The sequence below is a fragment of the Neolamprologus multifasciatus genome, chromosome 3 (genome assembly GCF_963576455.1).
Source record: "Neolamprologus multifasciatus chromosome 3, fNeoMul1.2, whole genome shotgun sequence".
In the NCBI taxonomy this organism is placed as follows: domain Eukaryota; kingdom Metazoa; phylum Chordata; class Actinopteri; order Cichliformes; family Cichlidae; genus Neolamprologus; species Neolamprologus multifasciatus.
The window spans coordinates 30,984,588-31,006,455 of NC_140441.1; the positions used below are offsets into that span (position 1 = coordinate 30,984,588).

The window sequence follows — 21,868 nt, forward strand, 5'->3', positions numbered from 1 at the left end:
AGATCTGGTCGTAAGTGTGAGCCACGAAGGTCCAAATGCCCAAAAATGTTTCGCGTGTTAAAGTATTCTGTAAATAATCATTATGTTTGAACCTCGCGGATGGATATTCTTTCTACTGCCTATCAACTCCAGACCACCGCTCGAGGCTGTGAGTTTGACATTAAACCTTTTCTTTTCTTTTCCTTAGGCCCCGGCACGTTACATTCCTGCCACTTTATTACAGGTCACTTTCTCCCGACGAAGGAAAGCTGCTAGTAGAATAGTACAGAATAAAACGTCGGTCCTATAAAAACGTACCTGTTGTCTCGCATAAAGACTGTTGCATGAACTTATATGAACACATGTTGCTGAAGTTACTGTGTGATCAAACTGTATGTGCACACACTGGGACTGATAAGCACACATAATCACAGTAAGCAACAATCTCAGCATCCAACGTTTGCAATATTACACTGTCTGTATTACAATCACTGGAGTGAAAGAAACCAGAATCAAGACCTGCAGTGGAATAATTTAAAGGTGCACTTTTTGGGAGGATTTTATTGTGAATTTTTAAAGCATCACAGTTGAAGTGATTCTTGCATTTTTGTATTATTTAAAAGTCATACAAGTTGGACTTAACATTTTCTCATCTTAAAACGTGAAATACGTTGTGTAACTTTGTAAAAACTTTGAAAGCTCTACTGGGTTTATGGTTAGGATTGAAATTGGGACTGTAGAAAATAAACATATGAATAAAAACTGTGTAGCAAGTCCAAAACTGAAGAGGACCTAGTTAGGATCCCTGTGGTGCTCCACAGCTAAACAAGCTGCAGAAAAGTCTATGCCAGAAACACAGGACACAAAAATTTAAGATAATACACTGTAATAAAGGATTTTATAGCCCCCCTAGGGAGAACACGGTGTTGCAAAGCTAAAAGAGTACTCTGCTTAATTCAAGAAGTTTTATGCATTAGCAGAGATCAGGGCAAAGTACACGTGATCCCTAACACTGATCTGCGGTTAAAGTTTTTAAATGTATCATAAGGAGGGTGTTTGGGTGAATGGTATGAAAACACATTTATGAATTTTAAGATCCATCATGTTGATTCTTTGGGGACTAATTTTGCATCAAGTGTCCTAAGGTCATTTTAAACTTCAGTAACCACCTGAGCGCTAACAATGGTGGGGTTTTGTTTTTATGTGGAATAAAAGTCTTTGTAGTCTCTGAAAGAACTTCTGTATGTTGTTGCTTTTTCACTGGTTAAAACCTGGACTGCAGACTTGCTTTACACCGCTGTGCCTCCTTTGCTGGTCCGAACCGTACTAGGTATGTGGGGGTACCTCGGTGGCAGTCAGAGGCATGGAGGCATGTGCTGGCCCCTCCTCTTCGCTGAGGCTGCTGAGTTGAAGCGCACCAGTACGAAGTGCGCAGCAGCGACTGCACCGCTGAAACTTGGGTGAGTTGGACAAGCTCTGATTTTTATGAAAGAAATCGCCAACAAAACGTGTGATTTCAACGCTGGCTGTTAATGCTTGGAGCTTTATGTGTTAAAATTGGGGCGTTTGTCAGTGGGACTACTTCTCTCCCTCTCTCTCTGTCTTCGGGTAGATGACAGGGTTTTTTTGGAGCCGTCGATGAGCGCGTTTGAAGCGGTGCCTTTCTGGTGAAGATAAGGGGATCGAGCTCTACCTGTGGTCCCCGCCTTCCGCCAGTCGGATCAATATGAAAGTCCTGTAAGGATTTATTTTTTGATTTCTTTTTAAAACGGCTCTGTAAACTTATTTCTGCAAAGTTAGTTTTCGGCTTTGCAGGCTGCCTCTGTCGCTGCTGTACCCGTCGACTAATAAGTTCGGAGGGAAATAACTAAAAGACTTATTTTTGTTTTGCAGAATTTGTGTGATCGCGTTGACCTTCGCGGCGAGGTCTGCACTCGGAGTAAGTCCCTTTCGTTTACTGTGTCACTGCTTCAGGTGGAGAGGATCCCCGCTTGGTTTATTTAGCGCAGATGAAACTCTTAAACAACCGATTTAGATGGAGCTGTGTTTCGTGGAAGAGAAGCTGAGCTGTGACCAAAATGGGGAGCTTGGTGTCTCGTTAAAAACAAGTGCGATAGCTGCATGACTTACGGTGTTACAAAGTTACTGTCATACATCGCCGACACACAGGTCATCCATGCTGTGCATGGCCTCTGCCTGAAGCATATGGTGATACTTTTATACATTTCTATTATATTTTCTCTAAAAAACTGTATTTATTAAATAGAGTCAGTTTTTCAGTGCTATTTGTTATTGTCGTTTAAAGTAAATAACATTTGCAGACGAGCTCGTTGCACCGTTTGTGCCAGACACTGCACGGTATGTGGGTCCCTTTTTTAAGCTTTGAGCTGGAGTCCACATTTTTGCATCGAAAAAAACCCCCAGTTCATATTTGAGTGGGCCCGCTCGCAGTTATTTGCAATTCAAAGCCCGCCCCGCTGATGAATATTAAGAATTAGGAGGATATCGGCCCGGCGTGCCTTTCCAAGCCACACCTTTTTTGCTGACTTGATGAGGTTCTGCAGAGGGGATTGAAAATAGTGGAGGGCTTTGCTACTTCAGACCCACTTTGTTTCTGTTTATTGATCATTTCAGTTGCACTTTATAATAAGGTTCGCAAAATATGGTGCAATTCCTCTAGAGGAGAATGGAATATTAGATTCAAGATTCAAAGATTCAAAGTGTTTATTGTCATGTGTCACAAGAGAAAAGGCATTTCTTTGTGCAATGAAATTATTTCTTTGCTGTCCACCAACAGATGCCGATTAATGTATACAATAGAAATAGGACATATAAATACAAATAGTACAAAAATACAAATAGTACAAATAAATAGCTGCAGTGCATTTTATCTGAAACTGCAGTGTGTGTGTGTGTGTGTGTGTGTGGGGGGGGGGGGGGGGTATTTTCTAATCTTTTAACCTTGCCTTTTTACATTTACTTATGCATTATATTTCTGTGCATCATTAATGCTTTACTATTCAGTTGTCCTCTTATATTACATATAAAAATGTGATGAGGACAGCTCTCTCTCTTTTCTGCTTAGAAGGAAAACTAAACAGCAAAAGCTGCAGGCTTTGGGCCCAAGTGATCTTATAACACATTGTTCCACGCCCTGTCAAACATCCATGATGCACACCTATTTAATGCATAATAAAAGTGTAAAAAGAAACCCCAAGGTTAATCCACTACATGATATGGCCCGCACCCCTAAAACTACAGCATACCTACAACGTACGATGTAAAGGTTTTTTTGTTACTCTACTAAGTTATGCACTATTTAAAATTTGATTTGTATCTCATGTAAAACACCTAAAGTTACAAACTTCTTAAAAATACTTCTAGTATAATAATTTTTCCTAAAGTGTTCAGTATTGTGCAGTATTTGTTAGGAATGCATCTCTACTGTGTTTGTTTACTGTTTTAAAATTTGATTATGGTGTGCACTTATCCATACAGTGATGTTTATCTGGTGTGTGGTGGAAATGTTGTGCGGGCTAAAAGTTCAAAGACAGGTGAAGAGCTTATAGACGTCAAAATAGCTGTTTCGTTGTTGTCTTGCTACAGAAAGGAACACATACTGTAACAAACAAGATTAACAGCAAAATAAAACAACACGATGCTGCTTTAAATATCAAGATATGTAAACATTTAATCATCAGTGTATCTCTATGATTTATCAGCAGTTTTACAGATGTGTTTTGCATTTTTGTAACACATGAAGTGGTATCAACAGAGATATAACAATAAAAGCCATAATAACCTTCCAGTTGCATCATATTGCTTAAAAAACTAGATATTAATCACTTAGAACTGCTTATAAATGGAGGAAATGTGGGAAGAAGTGGTATCCTTCATAAGGTGAGATAATTTTCTTATCTCACAACTGTTAAAAACTAGTTGGAAATCCTTAGAAATTCATTGGTATAAAGCTGGATACAGGGCTGTATGTCCTACATGAGTAAATGAGAAGTTGAGGTCTTGCATTGCTTAATTCCATCTTCTTGACATTGCTGGAAAAGCAAACAATCAAATGAACAGAAGTGGAAATGACAGTTTACTCAGGTTCACACCAGTCATCTGTAAAGAAGCTGATTAAGCTGTGAATGAAAGGAGCGGCGAAACCATTACAATAAAAATTAGAATAAGAAAGAGCAGCGGCGCTGTTTGATGATGTCAGAGGTCAAAATTGGTCTTTTCTCTGGGGAAGCCATTGAAAATACAGCACATAGTCTCCACAACTGACAAAATATCAGATCATTGTGTAGATATCGCTGGGCATGAGCATTTAAAATGTGTTTGACTTTGTCATGCTGGAGAGGATCAGGCTGGCCTCTAAAGGTTTGCTCACTGTCTTTAGTAGAAGGACAAATGAAAAAAGTAAAAAAGTGCTATAATGCAGTAATTACATGCAGTTCGATCTTGAGCTCTCCCAGCTGAGGGAGTCGCAGGAAATGCTGCTCAGGTTGTGCTTCAGCAAAGACCGACTGACATTAAAGTGATTCAGTGGCAGAAAGCCTCCTGTGTCCCAACAGGAATCAGCTGATGGAGCTGCACTGACTTTGAATTGACTCCTCCACCCACTTCCCGCCTCCCTGTTGTTTTGTGTTGTGTATGTGTGTGTGTGTGTGTGAGTTGGTGACTGAGTGAGTGACAGATGACTTCATTGGGTGGTCTTGCCTTTCATAACCATGGTAGCTAAGTCTTTGGGTACCGCTGCGATAGTGCGTGCTAAAGTTTGTTTTGGGATGAATTAAAATATGAAGTTCATTCCTGTCTCTGCACCACTGAGTGCAGGAAGGTGTTTGTCAGGTGATGTCAGCGTCATCAGATAAAAGCAAACACTTGTTTATCTCTCGATGGCACAGAGCGAGAAGATAGCCCAAGTTTAGGGTGAATGCATTACTTGCAGAAGCCCAACTCTTAGTCATTTGGAATCTTATCTGGGCATATGTACTAGTATAAGTTAGCATGTTGTAGTTGTATAATACAGTAGCAGTAGGCATTCTGAAAGGAAAAATAACAAGTGCAAAGGATTTGATGCAACACAAGATTCACATCAAGGTAGAATAGAAACAAGGCTACAGCTTCTGTGTGATCCTGTCCTGTCAGTGTGCAACAAAGGAGAGTTTCAAGCACTGTGGTGAATTGATTAGGGCAGTTTCAATGGAAAAAAGTGCATCCACCTGCAAGGAGTAACTGCCAGAGTACATGATAGCTGCAAAAATCCTGTACTACTCACCATATAGTGAGTTGGCCATTTTGAAGTGCTGTCCAAACTTTTAGCAAGTGTTGCTATACCCTATAGTGCACTTAAAGGTGTCGCGCAGTGTTTCCTAACATAGTGAACAATAAATGGGTACCACCTAAGAATCATATCCCATCATGCACTGGAGTAAAAAAAGGTAGATGGACAAAAAAAGTTCCGCAAAATCTTTGTACATATTAATTTAACTTGGTATAGTATTTATGACAAAAGTTCATGTCGGTATTAATTTACTTATCTGACTTTTCACTGTGTGTCTGCAATGATACAACCAACAGTCCCAAGAAAATGAATACTGTCTGAAATTTTAAATATTTTGCAAATTAAGTCATGAGTGAATTATTTCAGGCACAGCTGATGTTAACCATAAGTATGCTTTAGCCACCTAAAGTTAAAGTTAAGGGGGATTTTAGCTGATGTCACACATTCTGACATGTTTTTGAGGCACACTCAGCTCGAGGCTTCAAAAGGACACTTCACTAACCAATGGGTGATTGGTCACGGTGTCTACACCTGTCCGTTATGCTGTCAGTCAAAAGAAGTACGTCTGGTAGCGGCTTGAGTTGTAACATTGGTTTTGGTTTGCTAGCTTATGTAGTTTAAGTAGACTGGTTTGTGTATTTATAAATTATTTTACCACTTAGTGAACACATAGAGAGAGAAAGACCTTCTGTTGGAGCTTCTGCATGGTTTCTGGTTTGTAAGAACTGACGCTACTGTTGGCACAAGGGAAACATCCCACAGGAGTGAGGAAGAATGGTGAGGAGAGGGGAGGCGTTATGATGGGACTGAAAGCAGGGAGTCCAGAAAAACTAGAGCAAGTGATTTGGAAATCATCGAGAAATCAACTCTTTAGATTTGTTTTGACCCAGCTGAGCACATTTGTATGGACCACTGAGTCTCAGCCTGCTGACAGATGAGATGATGAAACTCTTAGGTGTTGTTAAATTTAGAATTTAATGTATTTATTCTGGTATAAAGAACATTTTTGACTTTGGTGATCTGAGTCATGCTTGAAAGAAAACGTTTTACTTACTGAAGAATTCTGAGTAAAAGCATTTTTGGGTCGTGAAGGGTTTTTTTTCTGAATTTTGAGAAAAGTCAGAAGTCTGACTCCTCATTGTTCTTACTGTCCTCCAGAATTTTTATTTAAATTTCAGAATTCTGGACGAAAACCTGAAAATTACAGTGTTTTCTCTCAGAATTACGACTTTTGTTTCAAAATTTTAACTTAAATCATATTCCGATTTAAACTCAGAATTCAGATTTTTTCTTCTCCGAAAAAAGCTCATCATTCTCAAACAAAAACCCAACGCCCACACACGAAAAATAAAACAACGTTTTTGTCATTTGGTCTAATCTGGTTCCATATGTTCCAATTTATAATGTCGATAAGTTAGGATTTGTTAATAACTTTTGTGAGTTCTGGTTGCAGTTGCAGAAGTATAAGGTTTGTGCTCATGAAATGATCTGGAATAACAGGAAAATTCACTGACTTCTGTCAAATAAACCCAAAGAATCTTTGCCTGTATTGCCACTCGACCACTCATTCTTACATCTACAAGTACTCAGTGTCGGCGTATTATTCAGGCTACGTCCACACGTACCTGGGTATATTTGAAAACGCAGATTTTTCTATGCGTTTGCACCTTTCGTCCACACGTAAACGGCATTTTCGGTCACTGAAAACTGAGATTTCTAAAAACGCCTGCCAGGGTGGATATTTTCGAAAACTCAGTTTTTGCATTTACGTGTGGATGAGAAAACGGACGGAGAAAATGCAGCGTCAGAGGTGTGCGCCTTTTTTGACGTCACACTGTGCGCCACGTTATTGTTTCGGTGAAATGAATTTCGACATTACTGTTACTGTTAATTGTACTCTCTGCAGTGTTTAAATGCTTACATATACACACACAGTTACTGTCCCTCCACACATATGACTCGGTTCTGCTTCTATGCCCCAGCTTTCTTTACTATTTCCCACCGACACTTCTAGACTTCTGATTGGCCAACATTTCTACACGATTAGGAATATATCGCCACCTGTTGCTTTGGCGTGTTCCTAGCAGCGTTTTCCTTCATTTCTGCCTTTACGTGTGGACGGGATTATTTTTTTAAACGAAAACGGAAAATCTCTGTTTTCAAAAATACCCGTGTACGTGTGGACGTAGCCTTAGTCTAATCGGATAGTTTGCCCTATTTTAGCTGATATTTACTTTCCATATTTAATAATTAATTTTAAACTGATTACCATCTGATGCAGAAAAAAGCCACCTCCTCTACCCTCCCTCCCCCCTTGAATTCCTCCAGTGCTTGGCAGGACTTGTCTCCCGCTCCCTGCAGGTGCTATAGACTGGAACATTCCAGAAACGCTGAGTGAAGGGACCAATCACTGCTTGATTTGTGGGTTCTAGACCCTACACAACACAACAGTCCTCCCCCCCACCTCCTTCTTTCTTTCCCTCCTGCCCTCCTCCTCGCCTTTCTTCACCCAATCATTACCCCCCTCCACACCCAGTTTTCCTATCACTTTTTGCCCTCTCTGTTTCCATAAGTCAAGCAATCCATTACCAGTTGATTTGTGGTGTGAATAGTAGTTCCCCACAACCTTTGCCTTTTTTCATTCTTTCTTTTAAAAAAGCTAAAGTGTGATTGATTACTAAAGTAGTGCTCTCCTGTTTAATCGTTATTTAGATGCATTTAGGTTGTTCAGTTTATCAAAATAGTTATTATGATGATTGGCGGATAAATTTAGTCAATTTTAAATTAAAAGTATGAAGATTCTCCTGAGTTTTTGGCTCTTGCTCAAATAAAGGAAATACAACGTTTTGCTCTGAGAAATGTAAATGGCAATTTTTCACCATTTTCTTATACTTTAGGATCAAGCAATTAATGGATTAATGAGTCATCTGTTTGGGTTAACAGGAGTTATGGCTATATGTCATAAGTTAAAGAAACTTCCACACTTTCTTTGTTAGTTTGAAGGTTTTAAAAATGTGCCTTCAGGGCATAAGCAAAAATTTTTTTGTTGAGTTCAATGTCACGGTGAGGTCATACAGTATAATTCTCACTTTTCTAGGACCTGTTGTATAACCTGTGTGAATTATGTAAGAAAGAGGAAAGGGTGCAGATTATGACAGATTTCCCTCATACAGTAAATTCCTAAATCAGCCTTATGTCGACAAATCATAATTAAGGGGAACCTGTTAAAAACTTTGCTGTATTTAAGACAGAAAACAAAGATGGTAGCATACAGCCATACTGGGAAAATGTAGTGAAATGAAAGCTGTTCAATCTAATTAAAATGATTTAGGACTTTTCCTCAGTTTAAAATACTTCAAGGGTTGCATATGGGTTTTAGTTTATACGTGCCACAAGTGGCAGTGGGAACGATCGAGAACGTAGTGTAGTTTCCCCATGGGAAGAAGGCTTGTGACAGGATGAGATTAGTCAAGTTTATGAAAAAGTTCTGTTGTTGTTTTGAAATGTGATAAAGAGCCACCTGGTCAATCTGCAGTGTGACGTTTGATGTGACTGGGTCGTGCTGCGCTCTCTCAGTTCTCACAGTTCCCTCCCTCTTCTGTCTCTGCTATTTTAACTCTCTCATTTTCTTCATGACCGCCTTCCATTCCTTTTTTTGTTAAATCACTTTTTACTCACTCGTGCCATTTTTCTGGTTTCTGCTTATGACTTCAAAGCTGGAATCCCCCCCCCCCCCCTCCAGGTCTACTTAAAATAGGTAACTAAGTACCTTAGGAACACTAAACCAAACATAGCAGCTTTAATATGTTGTTGAAAAGCCTAGACCATTCCTCTCCCACACCCACTGATAAGACTCTACTACCTGTGTGGTGTTTGCAAGCACTGGTGCATGTTTCCCCATAAAATCATACATATCCGCTTAGGTCCAGTGCAGGTGGGATGAAAGACACCCTGAGCCTTTTTTTTTTTTTTTTTGTTACCGGGAAATACCCTCATCTAATTATGTAAAAGGAAATGCTGGCTTCTCATGATGTTACAGGTACCATGTACACACATTTCTAATCTCATGTGATCGGAGAGCCAAGAGCCAAAAACCAGACAGAGAAGGTCTGAATGAAACATCACATAAAATAATTGCGCTGAGTGGTAGCAGAGCACAGTGATAATGTATATGCTGAGAAACTGTCCATTGCATTCTCTACATCTAAGTTGGTTTACCTTCAGTTATATTGGCCTGATCAAATCAATCAGATGAAAAGCTGTATAATTTATATTTTCAGGTTTGATTGATTCATTTGCTTCTCTCATCGCCTTCGCCTTATTCTGTAATAATTCAGAAACACTGAACTGGAAAGTTGCTGCCAGGAACTGGTTATGTTGATTCCTAATAATGGCACATAATGAAACAAGAAGCATGTTTCATCTTTGGGGAACTATGTTTGTGTTATTCCTGTACAGAAAATATTATGGAATGGTAAATGATCACGAGACAGTCTGTATACAGCCAAATCTCTTGATTTAACTTGTAGATTTTAAGGTTTTAAAATGTTCTGTTTTGGCTTCAGTAGTGGTGGTTATGGGCAAATATGCTGGAGACGTTAGCACTGTTCAAACTTCAGGATCTGAACCTATCATTGCTCTGGTTTCTGTAGGTGCAAAAGACCAAGTAATTACCAAAAACAGGCAAGCGTGAAGACATCTGCACTAACCGTCTGATGATGGACTTTGAATCAAAGCGGACTTGCTGAGGCAAAAAGTATAATCCAAACATAATGACATAGTATAATGAGTAAAATGTACTTATACATAAGTGTATAGTCATGTCATTGGAAGTTCAAGATTGAAGGTACAAACCACATTGGACTACAAAGAAGTAATACCTCTCAAGGGTGCAGTAACATTACCCTTGAGTGTACAGGCCCGCTGACAAGCTGTTGTTTCCCTAAAGGTACAATAAGATACTTTATTTTACTTGGAAGTCTACAGTGAGGGACCCAGCATAGATCCACTTGCATCTGTGCAGAAAAATAAATGGTTCAGTTGGAGGGATTAATTGAAAATTAATAGAAACTTGAGTTGGAAGAAGTTTTTTTTTTTTGATGGAAATAATGTCAACACTGTAGACACCAGGTCTTTTTCTTCTTTGAATCCTTATTTAACAGAGATTTTGTAACACTGTTTCTGTTATGCAATCCAGCTAAAAGCCCTGATTGTCATGTTTTTGCATTGATCCATGTTTGATTTCATTGCTGTGAAAGTGAACATTGTGAATTATGTTTTCTTAAAACAGTTTAAAAGCTATGATTAGAAGCCATGAAACATCTTTTATTGGGTGCGGATCGTGTTCAGGACAGTTGATAAAGATGATTGAAAGTTTGTCTTTTATGTGTTACAGAAGGTGTGAAGATCGTTATCAGACCTGCAGTTGGGATTTGCCAATATTGAACCCGTTCACCACTGGCGCAAACTGGAACCACTGTGTTTTTGTCTGTCAACTGTTGGTTTTAGCGTCATGGTTGAACTTATGTTATGGCAGTTATGGCAACATTCCCCTCCATTTGCCAATTCTTGGCACAGCTACTTTCACATATCAGGTCTGCCTCATTTTCTTTTGATCAAGCACATGCTGTCAGGTTGTCCCACGATTGGCCACGGTAAACTCAGAGGTCAGAGTTCGTCTGAGCACAACAAAGGCAGCGGGGGTTTGTGGCTGCAGCGACAGCTTAACATTCCTCCGCCCACTCTCTCCAGATTTGTTTATTGCACTTTGTCCTTTGGTTTTTTTGCCTTTGATAAAAGGAAGATGAGCAAATTCACTGCAGATACAGCTAGAGCATATAGCGATATAAAGAAAAGAAAGGAGTGGGGAAGGAAAGGGGTGTGTGATGATGTCTTAGCTTGTTTGATGGTATCTTCTTTTATCCTGAAACAACATATTCCCCCACCTATGTTAGTTTGTGGTATTTCATTATTTGTATTAAATTGTGGTTCTCTGGCAGAAATTGGCTGAGTGCCCTCTCCAGTTGATGCCAGACAAGTTGATGTCCCAAGTGGAGGAGTTTAAGTATCTGAGGTCTCGTTCATGATTGTGGGTAGATTGGCAAACGGATTGGTGCGACTACGACAGTGACGCACCAATCCGAATGCTATACCAATATGCTGAAAAGAGAGCTGAGCATGAAAGTGGAGCTTTCAATTTACTGGTCAGTCTATGTTCCTGTCCTCATCTACGGCCACAAGCTCTGGAGACCAAAAGAACGAGGCTGCAGATAGAAGTGTCTTAAATTAGCTTAATTTATTAATAATAATAATGGATTGGATTTATATAGCGCTTTTCAAGGCACCCAAAGCGCTTTACAATGCCACTATTCATTCACTCTCGCATTCATACACTGGTGAAGGCAAGCAAATTTGAAGGGTTGATTCAAACAGGAACACACGGTAAAGAAGCTGGCCATTTGGGAAAGTCTCAGAGTAGAGCTGTTACTTGTCCACATGGAAAAGAGCCAGTTGAGTTAGTTTGGGTCCTACCGGGAGGAAACACTGAGGCAGAATGTCTCTTACCTTGGGCTTGGGAAAACCTCAGTATCCTGATGAATGAGCTGGAGGAGGTGGCTGGGAAGAGGGAGAACTGGACCTCTATTCTTGGAACCCCGACGTGGAATAGAGGCAACAACAAAAAAAACCCCCAAAAAACGATGGATGGATGGATAAAGTGATGGAGGAAAACTAAGAGCTTCATCACCTCGCTTTGTATATCTGAGCCTTTTACTGTCTTAATCTTGTAGTTTCCTCACACCAGTCTTGTCAGCCCTCTTCAAGCTAGCATTAGCTTTAAGATTAGCTTGGCAAAACCTCTTCATTTAGCATAAAAAGATAACAGCTAACAGGTAAAATGAATGATTTAGCAGGTAAATGAACCACACATTACTTTAAGGACTCGGAGGAGTCTCCGAGCTAAAAGAGGAGTAAATACTTGATATATCTATTGCAAATAAATGCTAATAATACTCCAAGAATTCAGGATGTGTAAATAGAGGCGACATTGTTAGCATTTTAGCCGTAAGAAGCTTAAATTCCAATTTAAAAAACTTAGTATAGCATTTCTTTTTCTAATCTACAACTGCTGTCGGGCTATTTAAAGAATGCTACTCTGTTGACAGCTGTAATATTTAAAGAGCTAAGAGTGAACTAAAATGCATCACGATAATCGTTTATTTTTTAAATTATGATCGAATCGTGACCAAATGTTCACCCCTGTTGTTAAAAAGAATGACCAACATTAAGACATAATGATCTCATAATGATCTATTGGGTACAATTTAAAGTATAAGCCAAAACTATAAGCAACTTTCTATATAAAATCATCATATTAGTGAAGGAAACCCTTAAACCTTGCATGTTGTACTGGCTGATATTTCACCTCTTTATTGTGGACTATACCACATTTGTATCATAGACATAGCTAAAACTGTGGCCGATACTTTCCACTTTTTTGTTTTGTGGCTTCCTTTTTATTGATTTTAAAGCAGAAACTATAGCAATTTAACCTCCCATCCTCTGTAGACTTTCAGTTTCCTTTACCTAATGCTCAGCTTTTTCCCCCACGACACCTTTACTTTGGCATACTTATGCATGCCTGTGCAGGAGAAACACATCTTCTTTTGTTTGTCAGTTTACTGTGGTGGTGGTCTGGAAAACGCCCCTGTGGAGACAAGGTGTGTATGTGTGTGTGTGTGTGAAGAGAGGCTTTGTCATTACTGCTAATGTTCTTTAATCGACTCATTATTTACCCACTGGAGTCCACAGTAATGCTGCTGTTGTGAGTAGTAATGGCGCAGGTTGCTGGTTTTGTTTAGGGTGATGTATCTGGCTGGCAGCTAATGTAAACTGAACCAAAACAAATGTGTGCACAGCTCTAATATCCTGTTTAACTTTACCTTTAGCAGGTTGGTGTTAACTGCTGGTTTAAAGAGGGAAAGCTCGGCTGAAGCAGTCCTGTTTGTCTTTCTTTGCTTTAAGTTAATTTGCCAGCTCAAATTAAGTTTATCAAATCGCTAAAAGGAGGAATTATAAATGCAGACAGCATTTTCAGTCATTGTTTTCTTGTTGTTTTGCAGCTTTTGAAGCATTTTTATGACAGATGGAGAAAGCAACCCCTTAAAGCAACAAATGTTCGTTTGTGAAGCTGAAATAAATTCTTTATTATAGGAACACAAACATTATGGTAGATGAAAGACAAATTTACACTATGACCAGGGAGTTTTTCCCCATAAAATACTCTATTTGTATTATAAACTTTAGTGTCATATCTCATAAATTCTTCATATTTTTTAATTGATTGTGAAGATGCATGAAGTTCATGAATGAAAACAACGTTTTTTCCTTCCAGAATCAATTCCAGAATTTTTCCCTTCCTATCCCTTGTATACTCCTTGGTTACTGTAACTGCGGTGAGGTAAACCTGGCGACAGCTCCACTATGACAGAAACACTATCATTGGCATGTCAGATGTGTCACGCATTGTGTGCTATTACCGCCTCAGACTCAGGCTGTCCCTGTAATTACAAATACTTCCGCTCTTGTTTTTCCACCTCTTTGTCTCACACTCATCCTTCACTCCCTCCTTTGTGCCAGCCAGGTAATCCAGGCATCCAGGTAACCACCTCAGCCCCACCCGCTTCTACTCCCGCCTTCCTTCTTTTCCTCTCCTTCCTATGAATGTCACAACTTTGGTGGACTGCCCCGACCTTTGTCTTTCTTCTTTCTTTTTTTTTATTTCACCCGTTACGCTTCCCCGTCTCCCTTTCTCTTGGTTCCCTCTTTTGTTATGACTTCACTGGAGGCAGCTGCCAAAGTTAATGATGCCACTGCTTTGCTTTGAGGAAAACACCGCCTGCAGGCAGGGAAGTGCCACAGCTTATTGCTCTATGTCAGTCAGACACTTTAATGAAGGCAATAACTTGCAGATATAATACTTGTTTTATGGAGCTGACACCATGTCTGACCACAGTTCATGCTCTGTCATGTTGCCTGCAGAATAAATTGACTAGTGAACTCACTTTTAGAGCTCATGCATTGCTCTCTTTCCATAGACATGATTTGCTCTCACAGTTCCCTACATTTGTAACTCTGCTAAAACGCTATTTGTGCTTTTCTCTTTGAACTTGCTACATAACCAACATTACTCCCATTTTTGTTTGATGTAGGCCAGGAAAATGAAAGTAAGTGGTTTAATTATAGGATAGATTAACAGTTTATTACCCAAGTCACATGCTTAACTCAAACACTGAAATTCCTGTAAAAATACAGTAATATACTGGCTTTATGAATACAGTTAATGCTACAACAGCTGATGCATTTCACAAAAACTGTACATGTCTGTGGTAGCAATTATAATAGGGAGAAAACCCCCAGGGATCCAACGACAACAAGCAAAGTTGCTAAATGTTGACTTTTTCTGTTCTGTGAATGTCACATTGCTCCAAAAATGCTTCTGGTGTGAATGTAGCTTATGGAATAGGGACGGGAAACAGAACAGAGGCTTGAAATCCAATGAACTTAAGGGTAAGATGCAGAAATTTCAAAATAAAACAGGAAATGACTACATGGAGCATCAACATTATGACAGTTACACTAAACACACCTTAAAATCACAGCTTAAAGCTGTCAGCCACATCTTTACTGCAATCAAACAGTGAAATGTCTTGTAATTCTTACTTAACTGCATCTGTACTTAATTTTTATGTGTATTTTTCTATTAAATGTCACATCAATCGGTACTTTGTGGGGTTTAAGGTCCTAGCGTGGTGGTGAAAAGAAGTGAAGGATGGGCTCATTCAGTAACCTTTGTCAACCAGCGGTGTTTTGTGAGCCACCATAAATTAGAAAGACTTCCCAATTTGTCTCTTAGGCCTATCCAGAGGGGGAAATACCACAGGACTCAGGTGTAATTTACTGTGCTTTGTAGATGAAAATGAAATTATCATCCATGGCCAGCAGTTGAACCCAATCAGCACTGTTCATCATCTGGGCAGCAGCCACTCTTTACTTTTTTGCAGCTAAGTGTGGTTTTCTTGAAATATGAGCTATATCAAGTAACTTGTAAATTCTTTCAGTTTATCAGTCTTCACCTACTGTCAGCCTTTAACGTTTTCTAGCAATGCATGAAAATTCAGAGACCTTATCATGGTTCAAGTTTTTCATGAGCGTATCTTCTAGAGTTGTTTACAAGCCAGTCGCTACTGCGGTTGAAGTCCTTGGAGAGGATATTTTCAGGGACTGGGTCACTGCGTTCTCTGGCACGCGCCCCAAAACCCGACCTACTGTTGGCAAGGACTCCGTCTACACTTGCAAACCCCGACCCAGTTTCTCATGTGCTTACTCATACCTGACTGCATGACTGTGAGGGAGTGTAAGACAGCTTTTGGCAGGTGTAAAGCTGAAAGTTGCATGCAACAAAGGACCTAGTTTCTGTTTCTAGTTCAAAGAATCTCTACTGACAACATAAACAAAAATTTTTAGTGTACTATTGTGACAACATGACTAATAAAATACATTTTATTGGAGTAATAAATAGCCTTAAACCAAACCTAGTTTTGCACAGCTTCTCCTCGTGTGTCTTTCTTACCTAAAAACATCAGTTTATCCATTTAATGAAGATTTTCAGGACTTTCACACAAGTGGGCGCTGACTGGCACTGTTGGCTTCGGCTTCAACCCTGAGTTTTAAACTATTAGCTTTAACTGCACTTATTATGGGGTGATGGGCCTCCGCTAGTCCTCTGGCTCAGTTCCCTGTTACCCACTATGGCCCCAAACAGTCACTAATGAGGGGAGGCAAGGGGTCGGGGGAGACAACAGCTGATAACTGTGATCATTTATGATCTCAATTTACATTTGAACATTTTAAAATATCCCTCGTCTGCGGTGCTGCGGTGGTCGTAAGCTTCCTAAAGCTGGGGTGTGTTTGTCAACACGGCGCAGTTGCCACTCATATTTATTTGTTCCTAAAATAGCAACTCACTCACTGGCCTAGCTTCATCTGCGTGTCCGTGTGTGTGCCAAGTGAAAGGGCGTGAGCGAGGAGTTCATTATTTCTGAGCGGTGAGTGAGAAAGTGAGTGGGCGCATGTGACAGAGAAAGACACTATTAACTCGTACAAGTTCTGTTTCTGTTATAAAGGTGTTGCACGTTGGTCTACAAATATGAAACAAATGGCTAAAAATCTGTCGACCATGACTTCATCCGACAGTGAATTAATTTGACTTAAATCAGTCATGATTGACTCTATTAAAGCAACAACAGTTTCTGACTCATGCTCTGTTTTTGTCCAAAATATAGCAAAGTTGACAAAAAATCTGGTGTAAAACAGCGATCGGGCCACTTTGGTTAATAAGTTACAAATGTTTGGGCCTAAAATGTGACTAACTCGCTCGTGTTGTCCAAGTACCGGTCCATTTACTCAACTTTAACACTGTAAATATATCTGATAAAACCACCTGCACTAACATCCTCTGTGGTTATATTCTGTGAGCCAACAGTAACGTGCTGCACAGCATGCTGTGTGGATGTACACTTCAAACAGCAACAACATGTAATAATTCGCTTCAGCATATTTCCATGAACGTATGATTGATATTTGTGGATTTGGACAGTTCACAAAGCTTTATCTACTCCCTATATATTTGAATTACTACCAGGATCAAAGATTATAGCGGGGAAGGAAGATAACATCACTTCCACTCAGTAGCACACCATACATGCTTCATCTATTAGTTAACACACTTTCTGCCTTCCATGATCTCATCGACTCTCCAAGCAGAGCCTGTTTTAAATCTTTCCAGCCAAATTAGCTGTTTGACATCGCTTAAAGGTTTATGACTTGCAGCCTGCCGTTTGAACATAAAGGTCTTAAAGTGATATTGAGGTCGACACACCAGTTCGATAAGCCATACCTGAACCTGCAGGTGCAAACACACTTAAAAGAAATGGTGCCTTTCTTTGTTTCCGTAGGGCAGAAGATGAAGTGATACAAAATTTGACTGACATAAGTCTTCTGATAATTTTACAGGCCTGTAGCAGCATGAGTGTGAGGAGTGAGGTTAGCATGGGGGGAAAAAGCCTGTAAGGACCCAGATTTTACAGCCCAGGCTTGAAAAAACCTTATCGAGTGTAAATTTCAGTCCTTTTGTATACTTGAGGTGAACTGGAGGTTTGCAGATTCCTGTTTCCGTTCATGTCTTTGTCTTCATATTTGTCTTATTCACGACAGCAGCTCTTTCAAACAGTGGAACCAATAATGTACATAGAGTAACCTTCTAGCCGGTGCAAGTGGAAGGACGAGGTATTTGAAATATTTTGTACACAGTATAAGCTTATTAGCTGTGTACTTCAAAACAACCTCTGCCTAAGCTAAAAAAGCTCCTTGTGTACACACTGACCTTGTGAAAGTGTCCTTGCTCAGCTTGGTTAAGAATGAACTGACTCTTTAAAAAAAATCTCAACAATTTATTCATTTAGATCATTTAGTAATGTTGTTTGAATCACTGGCTCTCTTCCACAGTGTTTCTTCCTGTTAACAGGGAGTTTTTCCTTCCCACTGTCGCTTTTTCAACGAGGGTTATTAAAATAGTTTTATAGACCAAGCATCGATTAATTATTGTAGCTCTTGTCTTTTTGAAATTATGACAAACACTTATTTTTCTAAAAGAGAGTTTTCGTTCATCAGTGCATCTCACCAGATAACTTTTAGTCCATTGTGACACACAGCGGGAAGAGGTCTGGGCTTGGGACTCATCAGTCTGTGAGACCTAATAGCTAATGAACCATTGCCATGGGCAACATGCACATTCCATGTCATCGCCATAGCTACTACCACCCCTCACCCCTCCGTTTCAGCCTATACCTCCCACTCCTGCTGCCCTACAGCCCCTCGAAGAGGTCACACACCTGTCTGCACCTCGTCCTTCTTCTACTTCAACTTCTTCTTCTCTTCTCCTCTCATCTCACATTTTCTCTCCTATATTTTTTTTCTTTTGTCCCCATACTTTGGACAGTTTAACCTGAATAAGAGCGACCAACCAAGGGCTGAATGATGGAACAATAAAAGTAATCCTGTAACTTTTGGAGAGCAGAAGGTTAGAATAAGCACAATATTTTTGCCACAATCACCCGTTTTATACTAGAACATATACATATCCTTGCAACTCTCAGTTGAAATACTACTGCTACTATTATTTCCTAAATCTAGCCAAGTAGTTTTTAAACAGAATCATCCAGTGAATGAAACTCCCTAACACTACAGTCAGACACGGTAAAAGATTGATTGGATACTGCTTCAAAACCAAAATTATTGTGACAGGATAGTAACCAGGTCTGTCACCACTCGCAGTTACCATCTTCAAAGCAACTTTGGTGCGTCAAGATGGCAATAAGGCGGAGTCAGTCTTCTATCAGTTTGTGACTGAATGGACTCAAGTTGGCAATGAGATGCAATGTGTTTATGATGATATGGCAAACTTTGTCAAAAATACCAAATATTTATGTTGGTCAGCTATTGGGTTTCGGTTTTCAGCAGCAAAAAAATTGAATGCAGTCAGTGGGGAACCACCAGTTTTACCTAGTTGCAAGAAGTTTATATTCTAGTGTGACTGAGCCATTACAGGTACCACAAATGTGGTATCCTAGCTGCCAAACCTATAGTCCACCACTATTTGTTCAGCCTCCAAAAGCAACTCAAAAGCAAGCAAAACAAAAGAAATTCATCAATTAAATCTTAATTTAGTTTTAACCGGTGAGAATTTTTGGTTTTATTATAATTTTCAATCAAATTTGATCATGCAGAGACCTGATGTGTACAGATAGAATAGCTCCAACAATATATCAGCGATATCATAAAACAAGAATATTATAAAATGTGTTAAGGATGTTAATACAACATGCTTAAAACTCAGTCAGTTCTCATCTTCAAAGCAACTTTGGTGTATCGTGCCAAAAATGTACTTAAAAAGAGAGGATGACACGTTCACTTTGAGCCTGCTTGGCTTATGGAGTTTCTTCTAGAAGACCAGTGACTCATAGCTATCATTTAAAATGGGACCCCATATATGTAGTCATAGTTAGTGGGAACTCATCCATCTTTTAAAGCTGTCGTGTGCCAGAGGTCTCTCTGTTTGTTTAGTCTGAAAGTTGTTTTGTCTCACGAGGATCTCCTTTAAACAAAAAAACACTTGTAAAATCACACGTGAGTCACAAAACCTTTAAGTCACATTCCAGCTGTGTTTGACAGTTTAAGTAAAATAATATATGCAGACTGTCGCGTGACAACAGTTAAAGCTTAAGCCACAGTCCACAGTTAGAGCTTTCATTTTGCATTATTCTCTGCACAGCACGAAAAGGTTTCTGCTGCCACTTAAATAGACTTTATATTTTGCTTGTTGAACTTCCATCTAGTCTGTTTATGTTTTTCCCCGATGTGAGGTGTTGTTGATGTAGATGTAGGTGATAGCAGAATGGAACCACCATTTTGGTTTCATGACCAAAGATATCACCACGATTCCATCAAGTTGGTCGTCTTTTGCCTGGGACAGCCCAAAGTTTGTTCATCAGGGTTTAGATGTTCTTTATTTCTATCCTTTTCCAGGTAGTCTGCTTCATCATCTATAACTCTGAGCAGATTGTTGTTTCCACGCTACTTCCTCTCCTGTGATGAGCCTGATGCAAACAAGCTTCTGCTACTTCATCTTGATTAGATATTTGGTTGTTTGTTGAAATACTAAAAGTCTTGTTTTGTTTGGCATGGTTTATCTCCATGTGTTTGGCTTTGGTTAGTTTGTTTTTTGGTTGATTTTGCCATGATCAAAGATTCTTTCATTCATCATGTTGCGTCTGGGGTAGTCCAGTGTTTCATTAGGCTTTGTGTATTTTTTTCCTGTGAGAAGCTGGTCACAAATTCCTCAGGTTAATTCTTTCCAAAAGACTACAATACCTATAAATCAGTCCATTGGAGAAACCTAATTCTTGGATCACTCCGAAAAGCTGTGAGGGGTCATAGGTGCTGCTGGAGGTAAGAGGTGACTGTGTGGTAATACTGCACAAGGGTCACTGTTAAAAGGGCAGAAGTCATAATGTTACGTTGAGGGATTAGCTAGCAGGAGAGGAGAGTCAAGAGCACAAGTGGGATCATCATCATCACGGTATGTGATAAAGGTAAACAGCCTCTTTTGGTGACCTTCAGTGACCTTAAAGTTTAATCTGTTTACTGACTTGGAAGTGTGTTTTCTCTGGGTTGTAGCTGATAAGAGGAGAGATGACTGATGGATTTGCAGGTTAGTCAGCTCGGTGCAGCAGGATGTGACCACAGATTCAACTGCTGACTGGACAGGTGAGAGACAAACTAGAGATTTTCAAGCTGAATCCAGGAGGAGAAGGCATTTGAATTCAGTCCATCAGTCCAGCAGTCCAGCAGTTGGAAGTTTCACCATAAACTATGGTTATTTAGCATGTAGCTATAATGTATCCTAACTGTAATGCTACCTGGTGATTATGAAGGTCCATTTGAGCATCCACCATTGTGATGGTATCTACACGAGAGAATAGAAGAGAAAAGACAATACAGGTCCCCCTCATTATTTTTATACTATGGTTGAACTTTAACTTTCGAATGGGATAATTCTTGCCCAGCCTCTTTTGCTCAAGCCATGGCCTGAGAAAGATTACACCAAAAATAAAAGTAAAGATAATGCAAGATAATAAATGCCTCAAATGACTGAAGAAAAATTGGATCACCTCAAAACAGAGGGAAAAATGAGGCCAAGACATGTCACTACTAAGAGGGTCTTTTTAATGCCTGGAGGAAACCTGACCTCTCCTACATACTGATGGACTGATGTAGACCTCAGCTGGTGATATGGAGATAATGTCAGTCAATCATAAGAGTAATGAGTCTTTCTGTGTTAACTGGAATCCATTCCAGGTTACATCCATCTTAGATTTTGCCCAAAAGCTAAGATTTTATGTGACAAAGATGGATTGTCAAAAACACAGGAGGTATGTAAAAAGGTGAAGTCAGTTGGTACAACTTCAAGAGATGAAGGAAAATAAAAGGCAAAAAAATACTTACTTGAGTTACTTTCTAACTCAAAGTAAACCAATGCTACGTCTTCCCTTACCTTAACAAGCCTTCCCATCACTCTTTTTCTTACCATGTAGTTCATTGTTTATGCGTCAGCAATAACTTTAGCTGTGCACTCTCAGTGTTTAACCATTAGTATGGGCATTTGGTTTCCCTGTTTATGTTGAATCTGCTATCATTCGAGGACTTAAAATATTGACTGTTTGGATCACAAGATTCTCTTATTTGTAACTATATGAAAAAGTTTACATAGTTTAGTTTAGTTTAAAACTGGGCTCAAATATACATGTAAGACCAGGTCAGAGCTGAAATTGACACCGTTGTGGAGCATCTCTCCAATAAGCTGAACTAAGTTGTGCTCAATATTAGTCTTTTCGACTAGACAATTCACCTACACTAAACAGCAGTCGCGGTTTCTCATGTGGCCCCTTGGGATAATTAATTGATTACCCCTGTTATAGAAGGACA

General features: G+C 39.5%; 1 protein-coding gene across 2 annotated transcripts in view; it reads left to right on the top strand.

The window, feature by feature from the left end:
* The first annotated feature begins 1,323 nt into the window (after nt 1-1,323).
* Nucleotides 1,324-21,868, top strand: part of col4a6 (collagen, type IV, alpha 6) — a 136,850-nt gene continuing 116,305 nt past the window's right edge. For both annotated transcript variants that reach the window (XM_085137808.1, XM_085137817.1), the window contains exons 1-3: nt 1,324-1,439; nt 1,592-1,716; nt 1,873-1,918. In XM_085137808.1, coding sequence (XP_084993934.1) covers nt 1,706-1,716; nt 1,873-1,918 — 57 coding nt within the window. In that variant the 5' untranslated portion in view covers nt 1,324-1,439; nt 1,592-1,705. The remainder of the gene's footprint in view (nt 1,440-1,591; nt 1,717-1,872; nt 1,919-21,868) is intronic.